The sequence below is a fragment of the Echinops telfairi genome, unplaced genomic scaffold (genome assembly GCF_000313985.2).
Source record: "Echinops telfairi isolate 266 unplaced genomic scaffold, ASM31398v2 ScPeMD7_4;HRSCAF=17, whole genome shotgun sequence".
In the NCBI taxonomy this organism is placed as follows: Eukaryota; Metazoa; Chordata; class Mammalia; order Afrosoricida; family Tenrecidae; genus Echinops; species Echinops telfairi.
The window spans coordinates 27,664,976-27,681,718 of NW_022103900.1; the positions used below are offsets into that span (position 1 = coordinate 27,664,976).

At 44.8% G+C, this 16,743-nt stretch overlaps 1 protein-coding gene across 1 annotated transcript in view; it reads right to left on the reverse strand.

Annotated features, from left to right (window-relative positions):
* Positions 1-14,688, reverse strand: part of KIF5C (kinesin family member 5C) — a 187,093-nt gene extending 172,405 nt beyond the window's left edge. The window contains exon 1 of the mRNA XM_004703832.2: positions 14,222-14,688. Coding sequence (XP_004703889.1) covers positions 14,222-14,347 — 126 coding nt within the window. The 5' untranslated portion in view covers positions 14,348-14,688. The remainder of the gene's footprint in view (positions 1-14,221) is intronic.
* Between the last annotated feature and the right edge of the window lie 2,055 nt (positions 14,689-16,743).

Sequence of the window (16,743 nt, forward strand, 5' to 3'; positions counted from 1 at the left end):
GGAAGTTAAGAACTGAGTAAGGAAAATGAGATGAGCCGTTTGTTGATAATGGTTAAGACTAATCTGGGCACTTGGTGTTGGTTTGAAATTTTCTACGAGGGGGTTTCCAAAAGTGTGTGGGAAAATGGAATTAAAAGATACTGAGTTTTTTCTCGAATGAACTTCTCAAGATCTCTTGCATAGTCAGATGCTGGTGCTTGTAATGCACAGTAATCACAGGCAGGGGGTAAAGCTACTCTCTGTGCAGCCCCTCTCTCCCTGCTGTCCATCCATCAGTGCTGACTCACAGGGGCGCCCCTGGGGGTTTCTGAGAGGGGAACTTTCTGGGAACAGAAAGCCCAGTCTTTCTCCCGAGGAGCTGCGGGTGAATTCAAACTGCTGACCAGGAGGATCGCAGCCCAACGTGTAACCACTGCACCACAGGGCTCCCGAGGGTCCTTCTAGGAGGGTTATTTTATCCTTTCTCAGCCCTGCTACCCAGAACATATCACAGATCATTCAGCAGTTAACACCAAGAAGAAAGGATACATCCATCCTATGTTTTTCTTTCAGACTACAATCTAGGCCTCTAACGCTTTCTGCCTCACAAGGGAGATTTGGCTTCTGATCACGTCCAAGAAACAGCATCTTTTAGGATACTGAAAGTGACAGGAGACAGCCTACAAAATCCTATGACTCATCGTCCAACTCTGAAGGCACTGCCGTGTTCTGGCTCTGTGGGTTAACAGCAGCGCAAGCCGAAGCAAGCACTCCCAATAAAAAGTTCATTTAGCTGAGGTGTGAAGGGATGCCAGGAGACAAAGTGGCAGCTGGGCACTGGATCCCATCAGGTCGGCAGAAAAATAAGAATTAAGAAATATGCAAGACAGAAGAACAGTCACCATCCCTGAACGATGGGTGCCTCTCAGTGGTCCCTATCATTTTACTTAGCGATCCAAATTCTAAGGCAGTCTTCAAACACAATAACTGGGCAAGCGCACCAGGAGGTGTGTGTGCCAATGTACAAGGGCAAGTCCAAAAGTATTACAACTGGAGGTCCAGTTCACACGTGGGTTTACAAAGCCTACTCACTGGCACTGAGGACGATGTGTGCTTAAGTATGCCTCCGCGGTCAGCGGATGGTTGCGCACAAGTTCACTGCCCTGTAAAACATCTGCCTTAGTTTTGTTAGGAAGTCTTCAGCAACAGTGAAAAGCTCTAATCAACACAGTGGCTCCCGAAAGGATCTGCTGGGTCACTTTACTCCACGGAGTAGTCTTGACAGACCCTCTTGACAGACACAACTCATTCACGGGGGCTCACTGTGAAGAAGTTTTAGAACCAGAAAACTGCCTTGGTGAGAAAAAGGACAGAAAAATTACATGGAGAAACCCCTCCTCCCCCCGTCATAACAATACCCTTGTTCATTCTTCGAGGGTAGCAGGGCTGTCCTAGGAGAATTTCACAAGCAACCTTGCTCCATCCACCCTCCAGCCCTGATCCTGCCCCTTCGGACTTCTTTTGGTCCCCAAACTCAAAGAACCTTTCAAAAGAGCATGGTTTGGAATGCCACACCTGCCGTTTTGATGTAGTGTAACTTGAAGAATGCAGGATTTCACAGAAGGGTATAAGTGATGGAAATACCACCTTCAAAAGTGTATAGGTCTAGAGTTGAAGGATACGTTGAGAAAAAAACAATAGCTGATATTTTCATCTAATTAAGGCATATATGATTTTGTAGTAATACGTCTTGGCTTGCTCTCATATAGCCCAGTTCTTTTCTACTCTTACAATATGCTTTTTCAAACCACAAATAATATATTTTTGAAACCAAGATACTGTATCAATCTGTTTTAAAGTCCCTGATTTTCAGCCCTCAACATTTTTAAAGATGGCACATAATTCCATTAAAAGTCTAATAAATATTTTATTTCACCATTTCCTACTGATGAACACTTGAGTTTTCCTGGTGCCGTTGTTATTTCCTCTTATGAACAAAGGTGTGATATGTGAGAGAGATGGGCTAAGAGCAGTACAGAGAGATAACCAAGAGGCAATCTAGTAAAAGCTGGCATTTTCTGAACACCAGGCACTGGATTTAACGCTCTACATGCATCAGCTCACGGAAACTTCACAACAAACCCAGCAAGATGGAGGGCCGTTGTCCCTATTTTAAAGGTGGCACTGACACTTGGTGCCACGCAACAATTCACCCGAGTTCATCCTGGCCTGTTGACGCAGGGTTACGCCGAGAGAAAAGGATGGCTAGACCACTCCGCTTCTTCCTCCCAAGGCATCTGCAATATCTACAAGTACTCCCAAACTCAACAACTCAATTCTTACTAAAAGGAACAGGGCTGATGTGCCACAAATTGGTTTAAGGGAGGGGCTGTCTCACACACACACACATGCACAGAGAGAGATTTTTATGGAAAAGGCTCAGAGTAATCAAGGGAAACTGGATCTACCAAGAGATTGTTTTTGTAACTCAAGAGAACCCATCAGGGAGTAGGCAATTTTGTTTTCGCTTTTTTATAAGTAGAATGCAGATGAGGGATCTGAGGCAGAAATTAAAGGGAAACCACAGATGGGGGAGGAGGAGTCTTCTGAATGGGGAATAGGAGCCAACAATGGAAAACAGTCTCATTAAAGTGGGAAGTTGGATCAGCCAAACACAATGTAATTTGACAAAAACCTCTAGTGACACCCAAGGTGCAAATATTAGCCAGGCAGGAATTGGGGGTGGGGGCACCTTGGGAATCAAGAAATCTTTGCTAAGCAACTATGCAAATACATTGGTAAAGGTGAAAACGCAGTAAAAATAAATCAATTAGGGAACTAGTTCTATGTTGCACAATAGCATCTGAAAGAACAAAGCACCTAGGAATAAATCTAGCCCTGGGTGGAAAGGACTTTTACAATAAAAACAACAAAATCCTGCTGAAAGAGATTAAGCACAAAACCAAAGTTACCATCAAGTCGCCACCAACTTGCAGCGACCCTATAGGACTGGTGGGACTGCCCTTGTATGTTTCTGAGACTGACACCAGAGCTCCAAAAGAGATTAAAGAGGACTTAAATAAACAGGAGGTTCCATGTTCATGGATTGGAACACTTAACACTGATACGGTCTTATTACTACCCAAGGCAATCTATGAATGCAATTTAATCCTCATAAAAATTGTCACAAACTTCTTTACAGAAATTTTTTTTAAATCAACTTTAACTTTATATGGAAAGACAAGCATCCCTAAATAGCTAAAACAATGCTGAAAGAACTAAGTAGCAGGACTCACACTTCCAGATTTTAAAACATACTATACAACTACACTAACCAAAACAGACTGGTACAAGTATAACAATAGACACAGAGGCCAATGGAAAAGAATCAAGCATTCATAAATAAACCCACACATCTGTATTCAACTGATTTTTGAGAAGAGTGCTAAATCCATTCAATGGATAGAAAAAAGAAGCTTTTCAATAAATGGTGTTGTGAAAATTGAATTACCACAGCCCCAAAAATGAACCAGCATCTTTGTCACACATCATACACAAAAACAAATTCCAAATGGATTAAGGACTTAAATGTGTCCATTAAAACCATGAAAATTTGAGAAGAACAAGCAAAAGCCATGCTGTCCGGCCTACCTTTCAACAATGGATCATCTAATATAACAACAAAAACACAAACACCAAAACACAAAATAAATAAATGGATCTCATAAGAACTAAAAACTTTTGTTCAACAAAAGACTTCACCAAAAATCGAAAAGACAGCTATTGACTTAAAAAGTATCTTTAGAAAACATGTCTCTAACGTGAACCTAATAATATATGCATATATTTTCCACAAGTTAACAACAAACAAATAGCCCACTGATGAAATGGGTAATGGACTTGAACAGACGTTTCACCAAGGAGGACATTCGAATGGCTACCAGGTACATAGAAAGATGTGCCACGTCGTGAGCCATCCCAGGGCCACGGAGTCGATTCTGTCTCATCCCAGCCCATTGCCTTCAAGTCTATTGCAGCTCAAAGCAAGTATATAGCATTTCTGGGTTGTAAACCTTTGTGAAAGCAGATAGAATCATATTTCCCCATCTTTCTCCCACAAAGATGCTGGGGGGGCGGGGCGGTTGAACTGCCTATCCTATGGTTAGCAGACTACTGCTTACCCAAAAATGCCACCATTAGCCATCAAAGACGCAATGAGATAACATTTCACTCCTACTATATAGAAGCCCTGAGGAGCCCCGGTGATGTGGTAGTAATGAGTTGGGCTGATCCACATGGTCAGAAGTTCAAAACCATCAGCAACTTCATGGGAGCAAGACTGGGCTTTCAATTCTCATTCAGTTACAGTCTCGGGAACTCACAGGAGATCGCTATGAGTGGATGGCAGCAAATTTGGTTTTTCTATTGGAGCCCAATAATGGTTCTGATTCGATGTAGTGGTTACGATTTGGGTTGCTACCCTCAAGGGCAATAGTTGGAAACCCCAGTAGCTCTACTGGAGAAAGATGGGGTTTTTGACTCTCATAAACAGTTATAGTCTCGAAAACTCACAGGGGCAGTTCTACCCTGCCCTATAAGATCACGATGAGTCAAAACAATTTTTAACTTTATGTGAGTCTTGGTGGTGTAGTGGTTACACTTGGGCTGTTAACAACAAAGCCAGCAGTTTTTACTCCTGTTCACTCTGTCCTTAAAGACTATCTATGAGTTGGAATTAACTTGATGGCAGTGAGTTTGAGTTTGAAAGCATAGCAGCTAAAATTTTAAAAACTGAAAATAACAAATGTTGGCAAGGATGTGGGGTAATCAGAATGGTTACTCATTTCATTGTTGGTGGGAATGCAAAATAATACAGCTGCTGTGGAACACAGCGTAATGGTTCTTCAACAATCTAGACATAGAACAACCAGATGACCAACAATTCCACTCCTAGGTCCACACCCCAAATGACTTGAAAGCAGAGACTCAAACTGAGACTTGGACAACAGTGTACACCGTGCACAATAGCCAAAATGAGGGAACAACGTAAATGTCAATCAACAGAAGAATGTGTAAACAAATTGTGGTACATACATACAATGGAATACTACTTGTCTAGAAGCAAAAATGAAGTCTTGATGCAAGCCACAACATACATCAGCCTGAAGACATTTTGCTACGCGAAATAAGTCAATCACAAGAGCACAAACATTTAAAGACTCAACTTAAATAAAAAGACGAGGATCCCTCATGGTGTAGTGTTTCTACTTCCATAAAGAGTTTCAGCCTCAGAAATCCACAGGAGCAATTCTATTCTACTCTGCCCAACAGGGTCCTTATGAGTCAGAATCAATTCAATGGCAGTGAGTTTGAGGGGTTATTATTATTATTATTAAGAGACAACAAAAAGCAAATGTATGGAGAATAAAGATTATTAGTGGTTAGTGGGGGAGGGAGTACACTTTGATTAAGGGTCAGGTTACACAGTCTATTATCATTGCTGTCAATAAGTTATACACCTGTAAAAGTTGACTTAGTAAAAGGAGGTATCAGAGGTATTTACAAAAATGACAGCTACCCACCCCCTCCAAAACAAAACAAAACTAAAAAAAGGGTATATCAGCGGAGGCTGCTTATAGAAAACCAAAAACCTCATAAGATTTAGTGTTTAGTGTCTTGGTTACACAGGATGTCACAGTTATTGATGCAATAACATGTTGGGTGCTTCTGTTCAAGCTCCTAGTTCAGTACATAATGCCTGTGGTTTTAAGCCTTGCAAGTGGTCATCCAAGGGAAAACAATTGGTTTCTATTTACCTGAAGCAACAGAGAAAGAAGGAGTGTCCAGAACAGAAGGTCCATATGGAATATGTGGCTAATTGCCTCTTTGAGCAAATGCTCCCTCTGACATGAAAGCAGAACTGAATGGTGCCTGGTTACCATTACTGAGCATTTTGATCAAAGATTATGTAGGAAAAAATTGGCTCAACTGGGGGAAAACACAAAACAAAACTTCAAAGTCTGATGGACATCAGACTTCCTGGAGCCATGAAGATTGCATGAAAACCTCTAAAACTTTTGCACCGGGATAATCTTTTAACATTAAAACAAAAATATGGACATTAGGCCTCCACTCAAGTACTCCCTCATTGCAAGAACACTTTGTTCTATTAAATTAGCATTCTATGATGCTCACTTTCCTGACACAATCACTGAAGACAAAGCAGGTGCATAAGCAAATGTGGTGAAGAAAGTTGATGGTGCCCGGCTATCAAAAGACATAGGGTCTGGGGTCTTAAAGGCTTGAAGGTAAACAAGCGGCCATCTAGCTCAGAAGCAACAAAGCCCACATGGAAGAAGCACACAAGCCTGCATGATCATGAGGTGATGAAGGGATCAGTTATCTGGCACCAAAGAACAAAAATCATATCATTGTGTGCTCACCTCCCTGATATGATCACTGAAGACAAATGGGTGCATAAGCAAATGTGGCAAAGAAAGCTGATAGTGCCCGGCTATCAAAAGATATGGTGTCTGGGGTCTTAAAGGTAAACAAGCAGCCATCTAGCTCAGAAGCAACAAAGCCCACATGGAAGAAGCACACCAACTGGTGCGATCACGAGGTGTCAAAGGGATGATGTATCAGGCATCATCAGAACTAAAAATCTTATCATAGTGAATGAGGCGGGGAGTGAGGAGTGGAGACCCAAAGCCCATTTGTAGGCCACTGGACATCCCCTTACAGAAGGGTCTCTGGGAGGAGACAAGCCAGTCGGGGTGCGATGTAGCAATGATGAAAAATACAACTTTCCTCTAGTTCCTAAATGCTTCCTCCCCCCCCACCCCACCCCCCACTATCATGATCCCAATTCTACCTTACAAATCTGGCTAGACCAGAGGATGTATACTGGTACAGATAAGAAACACAGGGAATCCAGGGTGGATGATCCCTTCAGGACCAGTGGTGTGAGTGGCGATATGGGAGGGTAGAGGGAGGATAGGTTGGAAAGGGCGAACCGACTACAAGGATCTACATATAACGTCCTCCCTGGGGGACAGACAACAGAAAAGTGGATGAAGGGAGACATCGGAAAGTGCAAGATATGACAAAATAACAATTTATAAATTATCAAGGGTTCATGAGGGAGGGAGGAGCGAGGAGGGAGGAGAAAAATGAGGAGCTGATGCCAGGGGCTTGGGTGGAGAGTGGATGTTTTGAGAATGATGAGGGTAATGAATGCACAAATGTACTTTACACAATTGATGTGTGCATGGATTGTGATAAGAGTTGTATGAGCCCCTAATACAACGATTAAAAAAAAAGTCCTCTGAAGTTATCTTAAAACTAAACAACAGTTGAACTTAGCTAATAAAACATATCTGCTTTAATAGTTATCAGAAGTTCAAAAACAAGCAATCACATTGAGGTGAACAAGCGTGGACAAAGTGGAGACCCAGAACCCACCTGTAAGATAACTGGATAGTCCCTCACAGAAGGGCCACACGGAAGACATAATAAATCTAGGGTGTGGCATAGCACTGATGAAACACAAAACTATCCTCTAGTTCTTTAATATTTCCTCCCCTTACTACTATGGTCTTTGTTTTACTTCATGATTCTTTTTAGACTTGTGTATGTTCATTTGTATAATTAAGATCATTCAATGCACGAAAGACAAGATAGATAACCCTTCAGAAACAGGAGTTTCTGAAGTAATAGGAGTAATGATTCCCTGAGGATACGAGAAGAGGGGAAGTGAGGGGGGAGAAAGGGGAGCTGACAGCAATGATGACTGTATAACCACTCTGGAGGGGAATGAGTAACAGAGTTGCAGGTGAACAGATCCATTGGATGGTGAGATGATAGATAGACAGATACGGCAAAATATATATAATGATAAAGGTTCCTGGGGGTAGGGTGGGAGTAGGAAGGGATAAAGGAGAGCTGATAGCAAAGAGTTCAAAAAGAAAAAAGTGTTTGAAACTGATGGTGGTAGCAACTGTACAATTATGCTCAATTTAATTGAATTATGAACTGTTATAATATCTGTAAGAGCTCGCAGTAAAATGATTAATAAATAAAAGTCTCAAGTGCTACCAGTAAAAAAAAAAAATCTGCTTTGACCATTAAGTTCTTTTAAGAACTATCTGTATGGGATCAACTTGACAGAAGGACAGGAGATTAGCTAGGAACCTTAGCAGGTAGTACGCTTATATTAACAGAAGAGGAACACTTTGGAAAAAGAAGGGCAGAAGAGTTGCACAGCTCAAAACATGTCATCAGTGCCACCAGATGACATGTGTATTTTACTGTGAGTTCTCAACAAGATAAGTGAAATTAAAGAACAAAAAGAAAACCAAAAAAAGGAACAGGAAGGCAGTAATCAGTGAGACAGAAACACCAGGGAGGAAGGAGAGATTCCCAGCGTGACAGAGATTTGGCCAGCGACGGTGAGTTTTGAAGGTGGAAAAGGGAGGCAGATGGTGAGGATTTGAGGAGGCCTGTACCAGCCGAGAATGGCAGCCAGCTGACAACCAGCTTGGAAACAGGGACTTGAGACCTAGAACCTATGGAACTGAATTCTGCCACCAACCTGGATGAGCAAAGAAATGGATTCTTCTCTAGACTCCCCAGAAGAAACACAGCCCTGCCATCACCCTGAATTTGACCTTAGGAGAATAGACTCTTAATCAGAGACACCAGCTGAGCCTATCAGACTTCTGTCTTCATGGAAACCATGAGACAATATGTGTGTTGTTTTAAGACACTAAATTAGTGGTGATTTATTTCAGCAGCAAGAGGAAAATGAAACGGAATGGTTATATCACTGTGTACTTGCCCAAACTCACAGAAACTGTATGTCCCCAAGATGAGTGATTTTACTGTGTATGGATTTAATAATAAATTCTTAGAAGGTCCTTATTTTTAAAGATGTTTACTTTTAGAGGAAAAAAGAAAGAAAAGACAAAGTCTATTTGCGTTATATGTTTTTCTGGGTTTTGGTAGATAAAACCCAGGATTGATGAACCTGTAAGGGCAGCAAGTAGAATAAGGGTTTGGGTGGAGGGTACAGTGGTGGGTAAAAGGGAGACGCTGTCAAGGAGTCCAGGAAGGAAAATAATGTTTAGAAACTGATTGTGGTAGCAATTGTACAATACTGCTTGATGTGATTGAATTATGGAATGATACATGCATTAACTCCCAATAAAGAAAAATACAAATCTAAGACCTGGCTCTATTTCTTCACTTGGTTAGGCCTTAATATCCCAAATGACAATGGAGGCTTGGTATTGAATCTCTGTCCCTGCCTTTCCCTGCCTGTCCATCCCCTGCCCAGCGCTAATTCAGGCTCCAGGGGACAGAAGCCTCTTTCCACACCACTGACCAGCACAGGGCTTGTGGCTGTTTTGTTTCAATGCCTTGAAAGGAAGCACCATCTTTAACAAGATCCCCAGAATCTTGTTTTGCTAGGATAGCAAGCAGTCATAGCAAAACCAATAGGCAGCACCCAAAGTAACGGATCACCCGCCAGGATTTTCAGCAGCAAATGAAGTACTCTTGAGAAATGCTGTAAATTCAATATCTTCCTCTGCAGAATTGATCTATTATGGGAATTAATCCCTTTCTTAATCAATCACTACGTAACCCTCCCCACCCCCCCAAGTCCAGCTCACCACCAGTGTCATTAGCTTGCCTCAATCTAACAAAAGTGAACACAGTTCTTTCCAAGTTTTCGATAATATTTACGTCTAATGTACTCTGGCCCAGAAGAATGTTAATTCTCTTTAAATTGATTTTTAACCACTTCCTATAGCCTTATTTTAAGGGTCTATAAATAAATCCATCCTATCAAAGTAAAGATTTCCAGAATCAACCAAGAGAACAATCACTATCACTAAGCTCCTCCTACAGGAAAAGAGGTGAGAGTTCGAACCCACCAGCTGCTCCAAGAGAAAAAGATGAGGCTTGTCTGCTTCTGTAAAGGTTCCGTTTTGGAAACCCTATATAGGGTTGCTATGAGTTAAAATGGACTTAATGGCAATGAATTTAGCTTTAGGATGGGATGGGCAAGGCCCTGGGAAGTACAAAGAAGCAAAATAGAGGTGGCCCTTGCTCCCCTCTGCCCAACCCGTCATGGCTAACTATGTTAGCCCAACATTAAGACCTAAGGCAGCAGTTCTCAACCCGTGGGTCGCCCTTTCACAGTAGCAAAATGACAGTTATGGAGTAGCAACGAAAATAATTTTATGGTTGGGGGGTCACTACAACATGAGGAACTGTATTAAAGGGTCACGGCATCAGGAAGGTTAAGAAGCACTGATCTAAGGCAAAAAGATGACATGCAAAATGAGTATTAAAGGAGTTCAAAGTGGTGAGAGATGGAGGTTGGGACAGTCAGGAAAGTGAAAGTGTGCACAAGATGAAAGAAAGGAAAGAATGGTGATGATGAATCCTCCAATGCCAGACATTTTATCCCAGAAGAGATCTAAAAACTCTGCATGTGAAATCGGGCTGTCAGCACACACCTCACTATGAACGGAACAGCCCTTTAAGAAAAGAGTTACTTCGGGTTTGGGTACGAGTTTTAAACACACAAAGAATCTCAGGGACTTTAGATTTGGACTAACTTGATCCACTGAAATCCATTCGGTCTCTGTTGAAAATGAACGTCACCAGTCTTTGTTGGGTTCGGGGCTCTTTTGCCATCCACAGTCTGCACACAGAAGGGAATACAGTGAACCCTCGCCACTTCGCGCTTCAACTTCCGCGGCTTCACTCTATCGCAGTTTTTGCGTAACAGCGCATGCTCTGTCATTACTGCCACTGATTGGCTCATACTGTACACGCTTCTGTCTGCATCGCTACGTATAGGAGCTACGTATCAGATGCATTTTTGCTTTTGTACAGTGTACTGTAATTGTTTGCGATTTTTAAGAAATTTTATCTAAGCCCTATGATGGCTCCTAAACGAGCTGCTTCTTCTAAGCCTTCTGACAATAAAAATAAGCGCCAGAGGAAGATGCTCACCATCCAGGAAAAGGTAAAACTTTTGGATATGATCAAAGATGGCAAGAAAATCGTGGAGGTTGCACACCATTTCGACTTGAATAGGGAATCCTACTTCGCGGAATTTCATTTATCATGGTAGGGTCTATAACCGATGAACCGGATAAACGAAGGTTCACTGTACTCATGGGAGGCAGCCCCCAGTGAGCCGTTTCAGCTGATCCCAACTGAACTGATTTGGGCCCCACTCTACCCAGGGTGTACAGCCGGATGCAGTCTGTTAGGGTCATTTACTTTAGTTATAGATTATGAATTAGAAATGGGAAAGAGCCTAACTCATGCCGACTCATATCCCAAGATCCTTTAGCATCAATCAGTCTTCTGTTCTATACACCTCCAGAAGAGGTGTCAAAGAATGTCCACTCTCACACTATCTATATTAACCCCAGCCTGAGACTATTCCGACGCCCACCAACAGTCAATGGATCAATCGATTGTGGTTTATTTACATGGAGTCCCTGGGTGATGCAAACTGCTAACATACTCTGTCCATGTTGCTGTCCAGGGTTGAGCGGGGCCTCAGACAAAAGGCCTGAAAACCTCAAAGTGCCCAGGTCTACACTGACATACATGGGTCACTGTGAGTCAGAATGGACCCCCGTGGCCTCTGATTTGATTGGATACAGAACAATGAGAATGAATGAGCGGCTCCATCCACAGCACAGATGAATCTAAGAAGCAAGATGTTGAACAAAGGCCACATACCAAAGAGCACATGCTGTATGGCTCTATGTACATGAAATTTAAAGAACAAGAAAAACTAATCTGTGGCATTAGAAATCAAATAGCAATTGTCCTGAGGAGTGGGGCAGTGGTGACCATTTCTGTTGCTTAATCTGGGAGATGGCTACATGGGGTAGTTACTTGATGAAGATTCACCAAACTGCACAGCATATTCATATATGTGTTTTCCTTTATAACAGTTTATTTACACACACACCAAAAAATGCTGAAAACTGGTCATTATACTTAAAGTTTCTAGTAAAATAAGTGAAAATCACTTTCCAGCTGACAAGCAACTTCTATTCACACACAAAGACTTTTGTTCAAATTATTTGTTATTTTATACAGTGACTTTGCTTCAATGTATTAAGATGATATCATAGATACTTTCAGATGGGAAAATAGTGTAGCTATATTGGAAACAGTCGTTTTAATGTCACAATACTAAAGAGGGATTCTTAAAAGAATTAAAAAGATCATTTATTACTTCACCAATTGTTCTGCTATTTTACTTTATTAAAAGAAGAGAAGAAGAAAAAATTAAAATCTCTCCAGGCTCTTCTTTTAAAAGCCTCTGGGGAAAAAAAGAGGGTCACTAGGACATGTTCTAGTGCTACACAATTATCTGGCAAAAATGTCTTATCAGTCAAGAAGTAGGAACTGGCTGTCCTGTGTAGCTCCCACTCTATCTATTCTAAAGTCAACCCTGGCTCAAGAAATAGTGGATCCAACTGTAGGCAGAACTTGACTGAGAACTTTAACCCAAACAAACCAGTTTCAGCCTCGGTTTCTGGCCACGAATATGTGATTAACCCTTGTCTGCCATTAACTCTCGAATTCCCCTCCTCAATAATAAGTGTGGCATGCATCCTGAAACCCTGTTTCCCACTCTTGCAGATCAAGCCTCAAGAAAGAACGCCCATCCGCATAGCATTTGGAGGTCAAGGTTTCCTGATCATTGTGAAAGCAGGGAGGGGGAGGAAAGAGGACAGTCAAAAAGTGCTTTGGTAAGCGAGGTGTGCGCTGAAGCCCTGCTTTGGGTCCGGTCCCCAGCAGTGGAAGGCATCAGCCTACTAGTACAGCTAGCACCTGCTGGTCCCCAGGGCCCTTCACAGGGGCTGCGGCAGACATCCTTGGCCAAGATGCTGTGGACCGCCAGGGCCCAGGCAAATGCCCGCCTCCAGTGCGGCAAACAAACACAGGGCAGCTTCAGCAAGCGCTTTGGTGCAATTGTCACCTGTCAATCATTTGACCTAAATACACCAGCCACTGGGAGAGGGGGGTAGTCGGAGCATGCTCAGTGATCAGTATGACATCATTTAATCAATGCTGGGGACGGGAAGGTGGCGGCGGCAGCAGCAGCCTCCTCCAGGAGGAGCGTGTCAGCGGGGATCAGGAGGCTCCCATTAACTAGGTCCCTCCCCACACCGCCGCTGACATACAAAGGGGGGCCCCATCAGCCACATGCTGGGGACCCCTGAGGGGGAAGGGATGAAGGGCAGGGCTGACCTTTTCCATAAAAAACTAAAATCCAATGGTACCCACCACCCCCACCCCAACCAGCAGCTCTAGCTGCAGAAGGGAGCTAAGTCGAGGGAAAGGTGAAAAAGAGAGGTTCCGAGGGAGGGGACCCCTAGCCACACAAAGTCACTTCTGCTTTGGCCCACAGGGACTATTCGGTTACAATATGGGCTCCTTAGCTCCTCAGTTGGGCATACAGTCTTCCTTCCACCCCTAACAAGCACATCTGAGAACCTATGGTTGGGGGTAGTAAGGTGGTGGTGGTCAGGGTGTCGCCACAGCAGGGAGTTGGCAAAGGGAAGCCCCGGTGGAAGTGAAGTCGAATGAAATACACCAGGCCTCCGGGGAACACCCAGGCCACCATCGTACCTTCCCCCACGCCATGCCACCGCGCAGGGCAAGGTGAAACGCCGGGGTGGCCGGGTCCACACCACCCTACCATGGGAGCTCCAAATCCAGGCCAGCATTTCCCTTCAATCTTCCCTTCTTCATTTTTGATAAGGCTGGGAGAAGAGCCGTCCAAGTGTTGGGTAAATCTAACTCGGGCCTGGCAGCATTTGTGGGTTGCATAGAACATACTTTACAGGGAGGCTGGGCACCCCAGCTTGAGGGTACCCTAACCCTACCCACGCAGCATAGCCAGGGTGGGGAACAATAGGCCCACCCGGGCCCCCACCCCGCGAACAATGGCGGCGCCGAGCCCTTCCTCGCCTCCCACCCCCACCCCCGCCACCCTCAGCCGCCCCTCCACCCAACCTGGAGGCCACTAGGGGTGGGTGGGGGGTCACTCCGCGGGTCCACCCAAGTGTAGGTGGTGAGCCCCGCAGGGATGTCCGAAGGAGCTCCCCAGCATCTCCGCTCCATCTGGGACCTCAGGGCGCGGGGCTGCCGCGCGAAGCGAGAGCGGAGGCCAGACGCCCCGGCCACTTACCCCGATCACCACGGTTTCATCGCCTTTAAATTTAGGAATGAATTTGTCCCCACGGAGGATCTCCGCCTCGTTGAGGGGCCGAAACCGGCACATCACTTTGATGCTGCATTCGGCTGGATCCGCCATCTCGGCCGGCGGCAGGGAGGGGGCGCGGGGATGGGTTGGGGGCCCGGGCTCGGCACCACGAGGGAGGAGGCCGCGAACCGCACCGCCCGCAGCGAGGCCGCCTCCTGCAGCCTCCGACTCCGCTGTTCAATAGGTCATCGCGAACTCGGGCAGCTGGGCAGCTCCGGCTGCTCGGAGCCCGAGAAGGTGGGCAAGCCTACCAGCCCCGGGGCAGCCCGCGGCAAAACTGCCCAGCCCTGCCTCTGCCCAACACCCCGGGCACACCTGCCCGCGAGCGCGCGGCGGGCGAACGAGGCGAAGGCGATGCGCAGGGAGCTAGCCTCGCCCGTCTCAGACCTCCCGGGCTCCGGCGCGCTCAGCCATCCTGCACCAGCACCCGGCACTCCGCAGCCTCCTCGGCCCCGCCCTCAGCCCCGCCCTCCCCTCCGGGCCCGCCCCGACGATGACGTCACTGCGGAGCTCCGCCAGCCCTCGGCCGCCCTGAGCCCGCCGCAGCGAACCCCGGGACTTGTAGTAGCTCCACCTGAAGGGGGCAGGACCGGGATGCTTGGAATTGGCGCTGGGGGCACGGCACCGGTGGCCAGGTGCAACCTCCGAAAGACTGCAAACCAAGATCGGCATGGAAGATCATATACAATATGGATGGATGGATGGATGGATGGATGGATGGATGGATGGATGGATGGTGATGAGTCGTACGAGCCCCCAGTAAAAATAGTTTTAAAAAACTGTAGAAAGCTGGGGGCACTGAGATTTGCCATGGTCCTCTCAATCACCTCATATGTGTGTAAAAGTTGGACATTGAATCTGGACGATGGAAGAAGAATCGATGCCTTTGAATTGTCGTGCTTGAGGAGAACAGTGAAAGTGCTGTGGACTGCCCTGTTCTGGAAGGACAGCCAGAAAGCTCCTTGGAAGCAAGGATGTCAGACTTGCCTCACAGCCTTTGGAGCTGTCTTTAGGAGGGACAGAGTCTCTGGAGAAGGGCCCCGTGCTTGCTTAAGCGGAGAGGCAGCGACAAAGAGGAAGGCCTTTGACAAGGTAATTGACACAGTGAGAACGATTGTGAGGATGGCGCAGAACCGGGTACTGTCTCTTTCTGCGGTACATAAGTTGCTTTATGTCAAACAGTTCTTAAATCTCTCATAAGAAAACTTTTAAGTGCAATTAGAACCATGGGGTATGTGAAATCTACTGTTTTCTACTGTACATTTTATGAACTCTAAATACAGATCAAGCATTTCTGATGAATATGGAATGTCCCAAACCAGATGTACTGAGTGTAAAATATAAACAGAATTTTTGGAAACATAACTCTTTTTTAAAATGCAAGATTTCTCACTGACAATTTTTTTATATTCTTTGCTATTGAGATGAAAATACTGGGTCATGTTCAGTAAAATATATCCAATGATAAAATGTATTTTGCAATTCCACTCCCTGCCTGTCCATTTGTTGTACAAAGCTGTCTTCTGCGTGGCTGTGATTCTTGAAGCTGTGCAACGGGTATTTTAAATAGCAGCAGAGTAGCCCCTGGCGGACAGGTTGCAAAAGAATTTGCAAACTAAGACAAGAGCAGGAAGGAAATTCTGGAGAGCTACTTCCAAAAATTGTCAATGAAACCTCCGTGGGTCATGAGAACATTATCTACCCCACAAACCATCAGACGGGATCACTGGAAGGCAACATCGTATTTGATGAAGTAGAGAGCTGACAAAGGGAAGGGGGACCCTCAGTGGAAACATATTGGCAGAGTACCCTCAACAATAGACTTGAACATGCTGGCAATCACAAGAATTATGCAGGACCAGGCAAGATTTTGTTCTGCTAGATGAGTCAGAATCAACGTGACTGTCACTATCTACCTACTAGGAAAATAATTTTAATTATATTGGTGATTCACATTCTATTGTTATTGGACAACACTGGTCTAGATTTTACTGCCAATTCAACTTGGTCAGGAAATCAGATTCAGAAATGGACGATGGAGTGTATTGTGTCCTAACAGAAAGGGTGGTTCAAATCCACCAGCCTGTTTGAGAAAGCTAGGGCAGTCTGCTTCTGTAAAGATTTACAAGCTGGAAACCTTGTGGGGCTGTTCTATTATGCTTCAGGGTCACTATGAGTCAGTATCAACACAGTGACATTAACTTTGGTTTGATATGGATGGCCTTGATCTACCGGATGCTGGGAACAAAGTTGAATTCAGTTTCCAGGATTAGTTCCATCAGTCTCTGTACCCACCAGGCTTGAGTATTTGAAGGAATTACTTGGATGGGGGTGGAGGGAGGGTGGAAGGGTGATGGAAAAGATGACTGCCCCTCTGCTGAGATCACCATGGCAGCAACATGTTGCAGAAAGGCAAGGATCCTGGAGGTTCGGGCAGTGATCAAAGA